The 13821-nt window shown below is 41.0% G+C and overlaps 1 protein-coding gene across 4 annotated transcripts in view; it reads right to left on the minus strand.

Moving 5' to 3' along the window:
- The window catches only part of ANKRD44 (ankyrin repeat domain 44), a 319359-nt gene that overhangs the window by 12956 nt on the left and 292582 nt on the right, over positions 1 to 13821 (minus strand). For all 4 annotated transcript variants that reach the window (XM_046018760.1, XM_046018759.1, XM_046018757.1 and 1 more), the window contains exons 19-22: positions 13272 to 13359; positions 12152 to 12269; positions 10575 to 10791; positions 7102 to 7189 (exon numbers count right to left, since the gene is read on the minus strand). In XM_046018760.1, coding sequence (XP_045874716.1) covers positions 7102 to 7189; positions 10575 to 10791; positions 12152 to 12269; positions 13272 to 13359 — 511 coding nt within the window. The remainder of the gene's footprint in view (positions 1 to 7101; positions 7190 to 10574; positions 10792 to 12151; positions 12270 to 13271; positions 13360 to 13821) is intronic.

Consider the following 13821-nt stretch of genomic DNA (forward strand, 5'->3'; position numbering starts at 1 on the left):
CAGTAGCAGACTAACAGGGACCTTTAAGTCAGCCCACAGCATTAGCCACTGGGAGATTTGTGGAAATAAATGAAGACAAAACTGCAGACTGTTTTGACCCATAGCACATTAATGTCTATGTAGGGACGAGCTGAACTCTTAAAAGCCATTAGGGTGTCCACCGTGGTAAAGAAAGCTTGTGAAGAGTGAAAGATCTATTGTTAATGAGAGCCTTAGAAGGCAAAGCCACAAAATGGATGGGCATGGGTTGAGCACTTAAAAGCCGTTAGAGTGCTCGCCACATAAATCTAAGACTCCACCACAGGTACGTCAGTTATGGAACAGGTTAGATTCACAGTGGGTCACTCGCCAACGTCAAGAAAATTTCCATGCAACAAGGTACACTGAATCCCAACACCACCCAGATCCCAAACCCGGCGGCACATTTCTTTCAGGTATTAATTTGGCTCCAAGGGACTCAAGGCTTCGCTAAAAAAAAATGAGATCCTCGAGTTTCAGAGAACTGAGCACTCTGCCTCCCAGAACACTTGCTTATTTTATGTCCACAAACCGTGGCTGCCATAGATATCTACAAAAATGGCAAAATCTTACTTAGACGATCCAGAATTACAATGACCAGCATGGGGAATGTTCCCCTTAGATAAGATCATTCATTTAAGAACTACACTTGAAAGCAAGGGTTCCCAAATCAACAAACAGAATGGGATATCTATTGTACCTGGTATGCAGAAGCTTCCAAAACAGCTTCACTGAAAGATCTACTACCAAGGGTAATGAAAAACTAAAGACACAAGAGGTACCTAAAACAAAGAGTGTTAAGACTAATACTGCTCCCCTCTATCTTTACCTCAGTGCTCACAGTCTATGAATTCTGTACCTGAATTGCCTTTCCACTGCGAAGGGGTGACAGGATCAGAAACAAGTCTTTGCAAAGTTAGTGGCCTTGTTGCTGCAATGGCTCCAAGGCCAGAAACCCCAAACCACACCTGGGCTTCCCTCATTGCACCATCATCAAAACACTGACTCAAAAACTGGTGTCTCATTTGCAATCCATCAGGACACTGGAAGAAAGATTGTCCTAGAAGGTTTTGTGCAAATCCTCTGATAGCGGCTCAAATGTCCCCACACATACCCTCAAAGGAGGGCCCCTGTAAGGACCCCTTCTGGTGTTGACGAGACGCCAAACAATTCTCCAACCAACTGCTACCAGTTACTCTAACAACTAAGGGGAAGTAAAATTAAAATTAATAGAAAAATCTTGCCAAATTCTGGCAGATGCCAGGACAATAGTCTCTACTTTAAACACCACTGACTCCAAAGCCTGCAGATGGGACCTGGGAAAACCAGCAGGGTGAGGCAAATGGTGAGAATTCTCACCAGATTCAGCTTTCTTGGTCTCTCTGGCGGCTGGTCAAGGGGGAAGGGGTAATTTCATGTTGTCCCTTCTTTTCCAAATTCAGACTCTTGTTTATTTGGTTTTGAGAGATCCATTGGTTACTGATCCTTTTCCTTCCCAGGGACTGCTATAGCCTTGTTTGTCCTAAATCCTTCTTTCTTTTGACTTTCTTGGGGAGGTAGCCCTGGATCTTGGGAAAGTAGTATCTTTTGCACCATCTTTGAGGGGATCTTGCATTCATGGGTTGTTCAGTATTGCCAGGAATAATTATTGTTCATCCTGGCTGAAACCCGGCAAGATACTGAAAGGCTTTTTTTTTCCTTCTTTTTTTTAAAGTAGATTTACAGTTGGTCAGAAGTTGGCCAAATAGGCAGCTGGTATGCAGAGTCTAATTGTGACTTAGGCCTTCCCAGTAAGCTAACTATGTATGAGGTGAGGGGTAGGGACATTCCAAAGACAAAAAGGGGCATTCCAAAGACAAACAGCTCTAAATCTAGAACAAAGGAATCATTTGATTTCTGAAGGAAGATCTTCTCCTTGATATAAAGAAGAAAATTAAAGAGAATGTAGTTGGATGAACAGGTCAGCCCCCCCCCCCTTTCTTTGAGGAATTAAAATCAACTCTCCTTGCCCTACACATTGAGTTTTTAAAGAACAGAAAAAGCTTGCTTATCTTTTTTACCAATCTCCAAACCTCTCCTACTCATCTCAAAAGGCTTATAGGTATCGGAAAATCCCTCTTGGAGGATCTTGCTTTCTTTCCCTGTGTCTTTGAGCTCTACCTGGTCTTCTCCAGGACCTCCTATCCAGGCCCTCTCTTTGAAATGTACATTTCAGGGAGATAACTGCTATCAGAAAAAAGAAGGGAAAAAAAGGGTTATTTGGAAACTAGGGAAATAAAAAATCTTCTTTTTTTTTTTAAGATTTATTGATTTATTTGACAGATGGAGATCACAGAGAAGCAGGCAGAGAGAGAGGAGGAAGCAGGCTCCCTGCTGAGCAGAGAGTCGGATGGGATGCGGGGCTCTATCCCAGAACCCTGGGATCATGACCTGAGCCGAAGGCAGAGGTTTTAACCCACTGAGCCACCCAGGCGCCCCAGGAAATAAAAAATCTTAAGTCTTGATGGGCACTGGGTGATGTATGGAATTGTTGAATCGCTATATTGTACACATGAAATGAATATAACACTGTATGTTAACTAACTGGCATATGAATAAAAACTTAAGGGCACCTGGCAGGCTCAGTCAGTAGAGCACGCCACTCTTGATCTCAGAGTCTTGAGTTCAAGCCCCACACTAGGCACAGAATTTAAATAAAAACTTAAAAAAACCAAAAACCCAACACTATATATTAACTATACTAGAATTTTAAAAAAATTTAAAAATCTCAAATTTTCTCTACATTAGTAGAAAGTTTAAGCCATCTGAGGAGATAACCTTAAACTATTCCATTTGCCAGAAACACAATCTGGATCTGTGTTTTTGTTTTGTTTTGTTTTTTTAAATAAACTAGTTAGTTTTGCATTATCATACATGCTTAAAGCCTAAAATTTAAAAACAAAAGTTATGTAAGACTGATGATTCACAGACCTATACCCCTGAAACAAATAATATATTATATGTGAATAAAAAAAGGAAAAAAAGAAAAAAAAGTTAAGATTTCTGTTCGTGTCCATTTATATGTGTATGTATGTCTATGTATGTACATTATGTCATTTTCTATCTCCAGATGGTATTGTCAAAATTAATTCGTAAAGAGCTCTATTTAATTGGCTTAAAGAACATTAAGCACTTGGGGTGCCTGTCAGTTAAGCGGCTGACTCTTGGTTTCGGCTCAGGTCATGATCTCAGGGTTGTGAGACCGAGCCCCTGCATGGGGCTCCACTGGGTATGGGGCTTACTTAAGATTTGTTCTCTCCCTCTCCCTGTGCCCCCCAATAAATAAAAATAAAATAAGATAATAATAAAAAGAGAACATAAGTCATGTATACTTTCAGAAATATAGAAACTGAGTTTCTATATTTGAGTTAAATGTTTTTCAACTTCAAATGATCTGGGTTAATCTTAAGTAAACAAGGACTAGTTTTAGGTTAGTTGGTTTAATTAAAACAGGCATGTTTTCAGAATTATCAGCACTTATAATGCAGAAATAAAACTTTTATTCTACCTAGGTTTACTAAAGGCCAAATAAGCTCATGTTATCACTGTTACAGAATTTGTCAATCAGAAAGATAATTTAAGATGATGGCTAGCTGTTTAATATCTCAAAGTTTTCATGAGTGATCTAAGCATAATCATTAAGAACAAGTAAATTAAATAGATAAAGTAAGGTAAAAGTTTATAAGTAAACTTTTGACAACAATTATGCTTTATGGTATGTATACTTAAAAATAGTTTCCAAAATGTTTTTGGTAATGGGAAACCTCAGTTCAACTGAGACACTTTAAATGACGCATATTCGTTGACTCCTGGATCATTTCCAATTAATATAAAACTCTGAAACATTATCACTGAACATAGATTTATCCACTTTTGGCTTCCTTTGACAGAGGAACTACAGATACTTGGCTCCATTAGTAAACATGTTTTGTACCACATGGAAATATGTATCATGAAGAAGAATGTACTCCTAGGAATTGGGAAGTTTATGAGTTTGCCAATCCACAGAATATGCTAATGTAATTGACAATCTAGTAGTGCATACCTCTTAGTTTTCACTAGTCATTAAGGATTCTAGGGGCTAAAAATTTTAATCAATTAAAACTGTGTAGAAATAATAAGGGTGAAAGAAAATAATTTTAAGAAAAGTAGATAATAAAAGTAAAATGTATTGCTTTTGGATAAGGAAAGGTGTGAAAAACATGGTTTTTGTTTGTTTTATTTATTTATTTATTTTGGTAAGAAAAAAGAGAAAGTAATTTTGTCCTAAAGTAAAATGACTATTTGTTGTTTTTTTCTGGAATGAGAAAGAGAGGGAAACTTTAGGACAAAATCTGAATGGATATAAAAGCTCTGTGGAATGGATGTAAAAAGTCTGTGGAAAAGGAATCTTGAAAAAGGAATTCTCTGTGGTCAAGCTGGCTAGGAGTGGAATGGATTTACTTAAGTTTAAAAAAAACGAGTTTTAATATCAAAAGTACACTAGTGCAAAATTAGAATTTGGTTTTCTCTCTGTTAAAGGAACAAAGGGTTTTTTCCCCCTTAGATTATTGATCTGCTCTTAATAAGAAAATGTAAGTAAAGTCTTTTTTTGTTGCTTTTTTTAACCTCTTTTTTTAAAAGACTTTAAAAATTTATTTATTTGACAGACAGAGATCACAAGTAGGCAGAGAGGCGGAGAGAGAGTAGGAAGGAGGCTCCCTGCTGAGCAGAGAGCCCAATGCGGGGTTCGATCCCAGGACCCCAGGATCATGACCTGAGCTGAAGGCAGAGGTTTTAACCCACTGAGCCACCCAGGTGCCCCTTTTCTGAATCTCTTAAGTAACCCTCCTGAAAAGCAGAGATTCTATGTCTTACCAAAATAATTTACTGTGCTTTAGGCTACCTTGATCAATCTTTAATTTATTTTTATACATTATTTTTATTTTTATTTTATATTTGTTTTTATATTATAACTAAAATATTTATATATTTATTAATATTTTATTTATAAATTTTTAATTTATATTTAATTACTTAAGAAAACCCAGTCTTCTTGGGGTGCCTGGGTGGCTCAATGGGTTAAAGCCTCTGCCTTCGGCTCAGGTCATGATCTCAGGGTCCTGGGATCGAGCCCCGCATCGGGCTCTCTGCTCAGCAGGGAGCCTGCTTACCCCTCTCTCTCTGCCTGCCTCTCTGCCTACTTGTGATCTCTGTCTGTCAAATAAATAAATGAAATCTTAAAAAAATAAAAAAAGAAAAAGAAAAAAGAAAGCCCAGTCTTCCTAACACTAGAAGAGCCATGGAGGTTTTTGGTTTGTTTTTGAGCCACTACCTAACTTTCTGTATTTATCTTTAACATCCTTGGCTGTATCACTTTGGTTGAATGGTTAACTAAGCACTGTTGCACAGTGACCTATGATGCTATTTGACTAAGTATTTTAAAATCTTTTGATATTTTTGACAAATAAATAAATGCATAAGTTGATCAACAGGCCAACCGGCTTCAAGAAGTGTCCTCTCTCTGGGATTATTTCTTAACTTCTGCAATTCTAGTTGGTTTGGTTCATGGGGATCCTGAGTCAGGCATGCCCTGCAAACATTAGGAATACTTTTACTATTAATAATTATCTTCCTGGTCTGTTCTCTCAAGGGTTTTGGATGAGTGGATGCAACCATAAGCCAGGTAACGTATGGTATCCCTCCAACTAGAATGAAAACCCGACATTGTCTCCCATGAACTAGAGACTGAGACCCAAAGAGACAATGGTCGCTGAGAATAACTTGCAACAACACCTTTGCCCAAACCTCTTGGTTGACCAGAGGTTGATCAAAGTGGGGAGGAAGAACTGCCAAACGGATCCCACATGAACCTACTCAGTAGACCGGGCACCACTGATCCTGGGAAACAACATCAGTAAAAAACCCCTTTCCTTTCAGGTTTCATGTTCTTGTAAATGTTCCATCTTCCCAGAGGTCAGACCATCTCGTTAACTCATGAATAATTACCAAGAGAGATGGGTGATGGCCCCATTCCTCCGAGACCTCAAATAAGGCCGGATATGTAACCCTAGCTAATCAGGTATTTTTACTCCTTCTCTTCCCTGTTTCCTGTTATTTTGTGGAAACTTCCGGTTTTCTGCCTCACTCTGCAGTTCTCGGAACTCTTGCAAGTGGAAACGGTCTGCTTCATGAAGTGTAAAATAAAGTTTGTATCACTTCAAATATCTTCTTTAATCATCTGAACCGTTCTAACAGCACACATTCTGGAACCCCAGCATTTCCTCAGAACCCTACCTCCAGGAAGGAGTTTACCGCACACCACTTACGCAAGGGATCGCTTAGATTTTTGGGGGGGTACCAAAGTGACAAAGACAGGGTTCCTTCAGGTTTAAAATCACCCCTACCCTTTATTCCTTACTCTTTATTCATCCGCTTTATGCCTGCAGTACCTTTCAATCAGACGATCAGCGGCACGTGAAGCCTGCAGACAATGCAAAGACGAAGCGGGCCCCAGGAGACCACGTTCCCCCAGGCCTACCACGGAAGTCTGCCTTGAAGCCACTATACCCGCTAAACGATGGTTCATACCATGACGGCAGCACAAAGTGCATTTATCGAAAAAGAACTTATAACGTAGGAAGAATGGAGAATTACAATATACAAAAAGTCTTCCTGGCATAAAATGTCTTCTAATCATCCATAGGTATGTTGCTGTTAACCCCAACTTGTGTTTAGAATTTGGGACACAAACGTGTGTCACCTCTGGAGAGCTCCCCACCTGGGGCGCAATGTGCCTCTTAGTCACCCAGAACCCTTCATGTAGTTTCTCTCAGGTGACATGTGACCTGCCTGGGAACCTGGACACTCCACAAAAAGCTCCTGGACAATCATTAACGCTCAGGACCACACTTTGCTATCAGACCCATTTGCCATTAGCAGCAAAGTGGAATATATTGGTCTTTCCTATAGCCTAAAAGCCTGTCCCTTCCCAGAGAAGCAACCTCTCTGTATACAGTTAAAAGGATTAAAGCAACACCATCAAGTCCCAGCATTTCTACTTACATTGCACAGTGCAGTGGAGTGAAGGGATTACCGATAAATTTGCGAAAACATTTTTGCTCCAAAAGTACCTCTATACAGTTTTCATTACCTGCAAGGAATCAACAGAATTTAGAGAACTTCCAAGAAAGAAATTTCGTTCAACACAATCTATTTTTGTGGCTGTCGTTAAGTACTGAATTCTGGCTTATGAATTTCCCTGAATTGGCTGAATAGTCATTCTCCACGGAATAAACAAAATGCCACAATGTCATTAATCATGCTCACAGGTGTTCGGAGACATCATGAGACAGGGAAGGCCATATGTTCTAGAGGAGAGAAAGAGATAAAGAAGGGACCTCATTTGCAAGTAGAATAGATTCGATGTCATTCTCAGCTCTCAAGAGAGAGATGCCTGACATAGGCATGCCTCAGTTTGCCCATGTTTACAACGGGAAATTCTCCGTTCACCCACATGAGTGGGTTCACTTACAATTCTGCAACCTCATTCAGGAAAGAAGATGCGATGGATAGAAAACGGTATTGGAGACAATGCAGGTGAAAGGACTTTGACTATAAAATACGATGGAAGTGTTTAAAATGGCACCAAGATCAGATCCTGGCAAACGGAATGCACCCAATAAGTATTTTTTTTAATAAGTAGATTAATGAATATGAGGGATTATTTTCAACAAAATGACAACAGTTTCTAAATCAACCGAATTTGAGTTGAGTAAGGCCCCAGCTCTGTCCGCTTACTTGTTACATGACTCAGGCAACCCACTTAGGATCTGTGAGTCTCAGTTTCTCATGTCACAGGATGATGTCCCCTGTGTCACAGGATGATGGGCTTTTTGGTTGATAAAAAACCTAACTGTGGTTTGTGAGACAATGTGCCTTGAACAACAGGAGCAAGAAGGCGATGCTGTTTGGCTCCGGAATACAGACTATTGTCCTGAACCTCTTCTTGGCTGAATTGAGCGCTAAATTAGAGTTCACTTATGATCTATCCCAGAATTATGGAGATTGGATAATTTTAAGTGTTAAAATACAAGTCACACCTTTCTTGAACCTATAGAGAGAAAAGTTGAAACTGCTTTTAGGAAGATGGAGAGGCATATGAAGTAATGAATATAAAATCCCCTAACTTGATTCAAGTTACACTGTTTAGCTTTCCAGCTACATCCAACCCTCACTCAAATAATCCCAAACACTTCAACCCCTCTAGGAGTATGAATCCCCCCCAAAGGACCTCTCTCAGGGCAGCATCTAAACCTACCATTCCTTGGAGACCATTGTGAATCCTAACCTAAGGTCTGTGTAGGGAGGACGGGGGACCCTTGCACAAATGTCAATATTCAAAGTGCTCAGTGGAAGGGATCTGGGAAGATGGGAGCTTGAACCCTGGATCTAGAATACTGTACTGGAAAGGAGATTGCTTGGGAAAGGACAGATCCTCCTTCCCTGTATGCACCTGAAGTGGCCTAACAAGAGAGAGACCTGCTCCAGGGGAGGGGATGGGGTCTGTAATCAGCACTCTTTTTTTTTTTTTTTAAATTTCTTTTCAGCGTAACAGTATTCATTATTTTTGCACCACACCCAGTGCTCCATGCAATACGTGCCCTCCCTACTACTCACCACCTGGTTCCCCCAACCTCCCACCCCCCTGTAATCAGCACTCTTAATGTGTCTTCCCCTTCCGGTAGGTTTTCTAGTGCTAGAGAACTTCACAGCTTGACTCAGATGGTGGTTAGGGGAGCTCTCATCCATTAGTAAGTGGAAAAAAAAAATCATAATCTGCCAATGGCTGAATAGGAGAAAACTTGCTCTTACTGAAAAAAGGAGGACTATAATGAAAGCATAATGAAAGGTCTGACGTCAATATATGAGAACACCCCCAAAACCTTTTTGTTCCTAATAATCAGAGTTTCTGAGTGAAAATTTTAATAGAAGAATTGAAAATGGAAAAATAAAATTATAGAAACCAAGTAAGAAGTATTCGGGAAATTATCCACATAAAATTGTGGGGCGGGGAGTTTCTTAAACATTGGAAACCTTTGTGCAATAAAAGAAAAAATTTGACAGATTCAACTAATAAAAGTTCAAAATCTCTGCATGGAAAAGGGTTTCATAAACAAGGAACAAAGACAAATGAGAGAGAGAAAACGTTTGCAGCATACTTAACAAGTGGAGGGTTTCTATTTCTAAGACAAGGTCTTGACTACAAACATATGAGAAATGATGAACTCAATAGGAAAAAAATGGGCAACAGATGAAAGAGGCATGTCCAGAAGAGGAAAAGGAAATTCAAATACATAAAGAAATACACTATCAGAGAAATGCAATTTGAAATAATGAGGTGCCTGTTTCTTGCCCTTCAAATTGGCAAAAATTTTAAAAAAGATAATATTGTCTTGAGCTGGCAAAGGCTTAAGAAAGTAGTAAGTTTTATATACATGTCTGATGGAGTAATACACTTTTATACTCTTTTGAAAAGCAATATAGTATAATTCGCTAAAATTAAAAAATATACATGCTCTCTTACCAATAATTTCACTTTTGGAAATGTAACTGACAGAATTTCCAGTACCATAATACGAAGACACACACTGAAGCATTGTTTGTAATCAGAAAAAACCTGAAAACAACCTGAATGCTCATCAACAAGGATCTGGTATGAATAAACAATAAATTCTAGTATACACATTCACACGTGTGTCTACGTATCCCGCTGCATGCTATAAGATAGACAACTATGAAAAAGACCCACGTACACTGATACATATCGACCTGTAAGAGTACCTCCAGTAGAAACTTACGTAAACAGTACCAAAAAAGCAAGTTATATAATATTTGTGCTATGATTCTAGTTTTCAAAAATAGATGCATATACAATTTGTATTTATTTATTATTCTCAAGGGAAAATTACGAAAGATACCTACCGAATTACATCAGAAGGTAAATTTGGAAATGGAGACAACTTTGGGCACTTCAGTATTTTCGATATGTTCCAATTAGTATGCATTTTCCTTTTTTACTCAAATACGTGAAACGAGAAATTTAAAATCTCCCAAACAACAAGTGCAATTAAATAAACAGGGGATAGAGGACATAAAAAGAAATGCCGAAAAGAAAAATCATGTGTATACTACTAGGCAACTGTAACAGATCATTACATCAATTTTTTTGTTTGTTTTTAGCTGTATTATTTTAATTCCTTGTAGGCGCTCTCGTTTACCCAGTAAACTAGAAACCCTGATTAAAAATAGTTACTTCAGCTCACCAGAGGTTCTGAGTGGGAGTTACATGTTGTAACAAAAATAGGGCATCATGGTAGTCAGGAAGGGAAAAGCTCAAAAAAGTAAAAAGGTATCACAGGTTCAGAAAGGTCAGAAACCATGGTTTAGGACGTCACAGTACATTCTCACCTCCGCTGAGACCACAGCCGTGCCAGGTAGGGAATCTACTGGAATCAGGCAAAGGGCAGTGCACTCACCATTGTAACAAGCCCAGTGCAGCGGCGTGTAGCCTTGGTTGTCCTTGAAAGAACAGTCCTCCTCGGACAGTGCCATCTGCAGCAGCTCGCTCAGCCACGTGGCGTGGCCGCGAGCAGCCGCGTAGTGCAGCGGGGTCCTCCCTCTGGAGTCTTTACACAGAATCGACACTTCCTGCTCCAGCAGCATTTGCACACACTCCTCGTGGCCTGTCATAATCTGATGCAGCGCAATGAAAAACACAAGACACATCTCAGAAGGGCAGAGATGCAGGAAGCAAGGCGGTGACTATGTGAGGCTCGGCTCCCAGTGAGCGGACAGACGCCTGGGCCTTATCGGGGATCGGTCAGAGGACAGAGGGGGACAACCCCAGCAGGAGTCACGACAGAGAAGTCTGCGAACACACCAGCATCTTAGCAACATCTCTAGACTCTCCAAACATAAACCTGAAGGGTCTCCTGCTAGAGCGGAAAATACCGGCTTTTAGAATCAGGGAGGTACAGGTGGAGCCCCGGCCTCCCGCTTGTAAACCCTGGGCACATCCATCTGCCTGTCTGTGCCTCATGTAAACCCTGGGCACATCCATCTGCCTGTCTGTGCCTCACTTCATCCACCTGTAAGCGGGAACAGCAACAACGACTCGAGACAGTAAGTCTCCCAGCCTGTGGCTCCGCCCACAGGAAGCCGTTAACGATGATTATGACATTGACCGCTTAGTGTTTGTCTTTTCATTCATCATAGTATTCGGCACCATTCCCAAGCAGCAACTTGATGATTTCTGTTTTTGTTTCATTTAGTTTGGCATGGTTTAGAAAAACTTCAGCAGATATGTGTGGCGAATCATCCACAGTATGCATATTTTGGGTGGCAAATGGGCCAACGTTTGCAATAAAGAACAATTAGAAATAGCGTGGCCACTGAAAACTAGGTAATCATCAGAATAAATTTCACCTCCTGCACACAATGGGAGATTAAAATAACGGGGTATAAAAATATTTAGTGACATGGAAAAAGGTCCTTGATTTACTTTGAGAAAAAAAGCAGGTTTCAAATAGCATCTTCAGTATTCTCTTTTTAAATTCAAAAGAAACCCCTATACAGCAAAAAAGACTGGTGATACATACACCAGCATGTAGTTATCTCCAGGGGGTAAGATTACCAGTGATCGTGACTTTCTTCTTTGAGCCTTTTTTTTTTTTTTTTTTGCAAATTTTCTAGGATGTGTGCATAATCACAAACCAGAACCAATCCCACCAACAGCGGGTGTTCGTGTATCCATTATCACAACCTAACATGAACTCTGAAAAGCAAGACCTAGGAGTAGCTGTTATTTTACCTTTGCAGAAGGTTTTGTAATCTATCTTTCTTTCTTTCTTTCTTTCTTTCTTTGTCATCTCTGTAGTCGACGTGGGGCTTCAACTCGTGACCCGGAGATCAAGAGTTGCATGTTCTACCGACTGGCTGAGATTAATTACTTATCTTAGGGAACAACCTTTTTACTAAAGCTTCATATGGGGGAAAAAAGAGGAAACGAGCTCACTGCAAAATTGCTTCACTAAAGCTGAGGAAAGGCACGTACCCCTCTGTGTAAAGCTGTGCAGCCCATCAGGTCAACAGCATCTACATTGGCTTCCTTTTCAAGTAATAGTGAAACGGCATCAATGTGTCCGTACGCCACGGCAAGCATCAGCGGGGTTCTAGGCAGAGAGATGAACCAGGCAGAAGATCGGGGAAATCGAACAAACACAAACCCATCCCTTACTTCCAGAGGGAGGACCCCTCTCTCTTCTCTTTCTCTCTTAACAATTGCTTAATATTTTCCGAGTGTCCCCAGTTCGCTCCATGCTGCATGGAGCAAGCTATCCCCATCCCTGCTCTGTAAAGGCCGCCTGGAATGGTGTTGGGGTCCAGGTGGAACAGGGGAAGGTTCCTTCTCAAACTGTTCATGTTAATCCCATCATTTTCAAAACTGCGTGGCATTCTCCAAATAATCACTGAGCAGGGAGTGTGTCTACACAGGAGACTCTCAGCTCCTATCATCTTAGTTCTACTTTCATAGTTTCTACCTTGAACTGCTTAAGATTTTACTTCATCAAAGCTTCCTTGCCGTGAAGAAAAGCCTGACAAGTCCAGAGGGAAAAAAACAGAGTGTCAGACCCGGGAGGTGAGGTTCTCGTTTTAACTCTGATCTAATTCACGCATCTGGGGTGAGTCACTCCATGCTTTGTTTTTGGCGCTGCATTTCCGGAAGACTGGGTGGGGGGATGGGCTAACAGATGGAAAATGCTATGGAAAAACAAACTCAGAAATGATAAAAATATTTTTTTTTATGATAGAGATAACCTCTCGAGGTCTGTCCTACTGTCATCATGAGTTTAAAAAATGGGAATGCCGCAGCTTCAGAAGACAGTAAAAATGGATACAAAGAAGAAACAAATGAAAGCAGGGCCAGGACTCCTGGTCACAGACATGAAAAGCTGGTTCCTCGTCATCAAGATACATCCCTTTCCGTACTTTCCTTGGCTATACACGCCAGTGCAAAGCCCCCTCATTGTTCTAGGGCTCTCAACTATGAATTTCCCCCAAACGTACACCTCAAACTGGAATCCAGCGTCCGCCCGCCTAGCTGTGTAACAAACACGACCAACTGCCTGTTGGGACTGAACCGCCACCCCCAGGCCGGGATGAAGAACACTCACTGTCCTTTGGCGTCCTTCACGTCAATGGCTTCTGGGTTGTCTGCAATTTCTAGTAAGAGCCGCAAACACAGTGTGTGACCGTTAATTACTGGAAAAGAAAAGAGCGGACATCTTCTTAACAGACCAGCACCACACATATCCCTCCAAAGTGAAGTTTATCTGGACTTCAGGTTAGTCGTTTCAGTCGCTGCTGCCAGCGCCCCAGCGTCTGCATCACTCGATTCTTCCTCCCCTTCCTTCCTATCGGGCACTTCGGTCCTCCCCTAACTTCTTCCTGGTTCCTGTACTGAGAGTTTGTTCTGGAAAACGGATGTCCTCTCTTACCTTCTTGTGTGGGGCTGATGACCTCTCCCAAATGTTCAGCTGTTCGTCGTGTTCCCCCAAGAGAGTCACCCAATTCCTAATAATCCCGTGTCCAGCCTGCCTCCCACCCTTTTTAAGAAGAAGGAGCGGAGAAGGGGAGCAGAATAGGACGGGAGAGAGGAGGGAAGCGAGGAGCAGAGGAGAGGAGGAAGGGAGAGACACAGAACGGGTCCTGCCTTCTTTCCCT

The sequence above is a fragment of the Meles meles genome, chromosome 9, assembly GCF_922984935.1.
Source record: "Meles meles chromosome 9, mMelMel3.1 paternal haplotype, whole genome shotgun sequence".
Classification (NCBI taxonomy): domain Eukaryota; kingdom Metazoa; phylum Chordata; class Mammalia; order Carnivora; family Mustelidae; genus Meles; species Meles meles.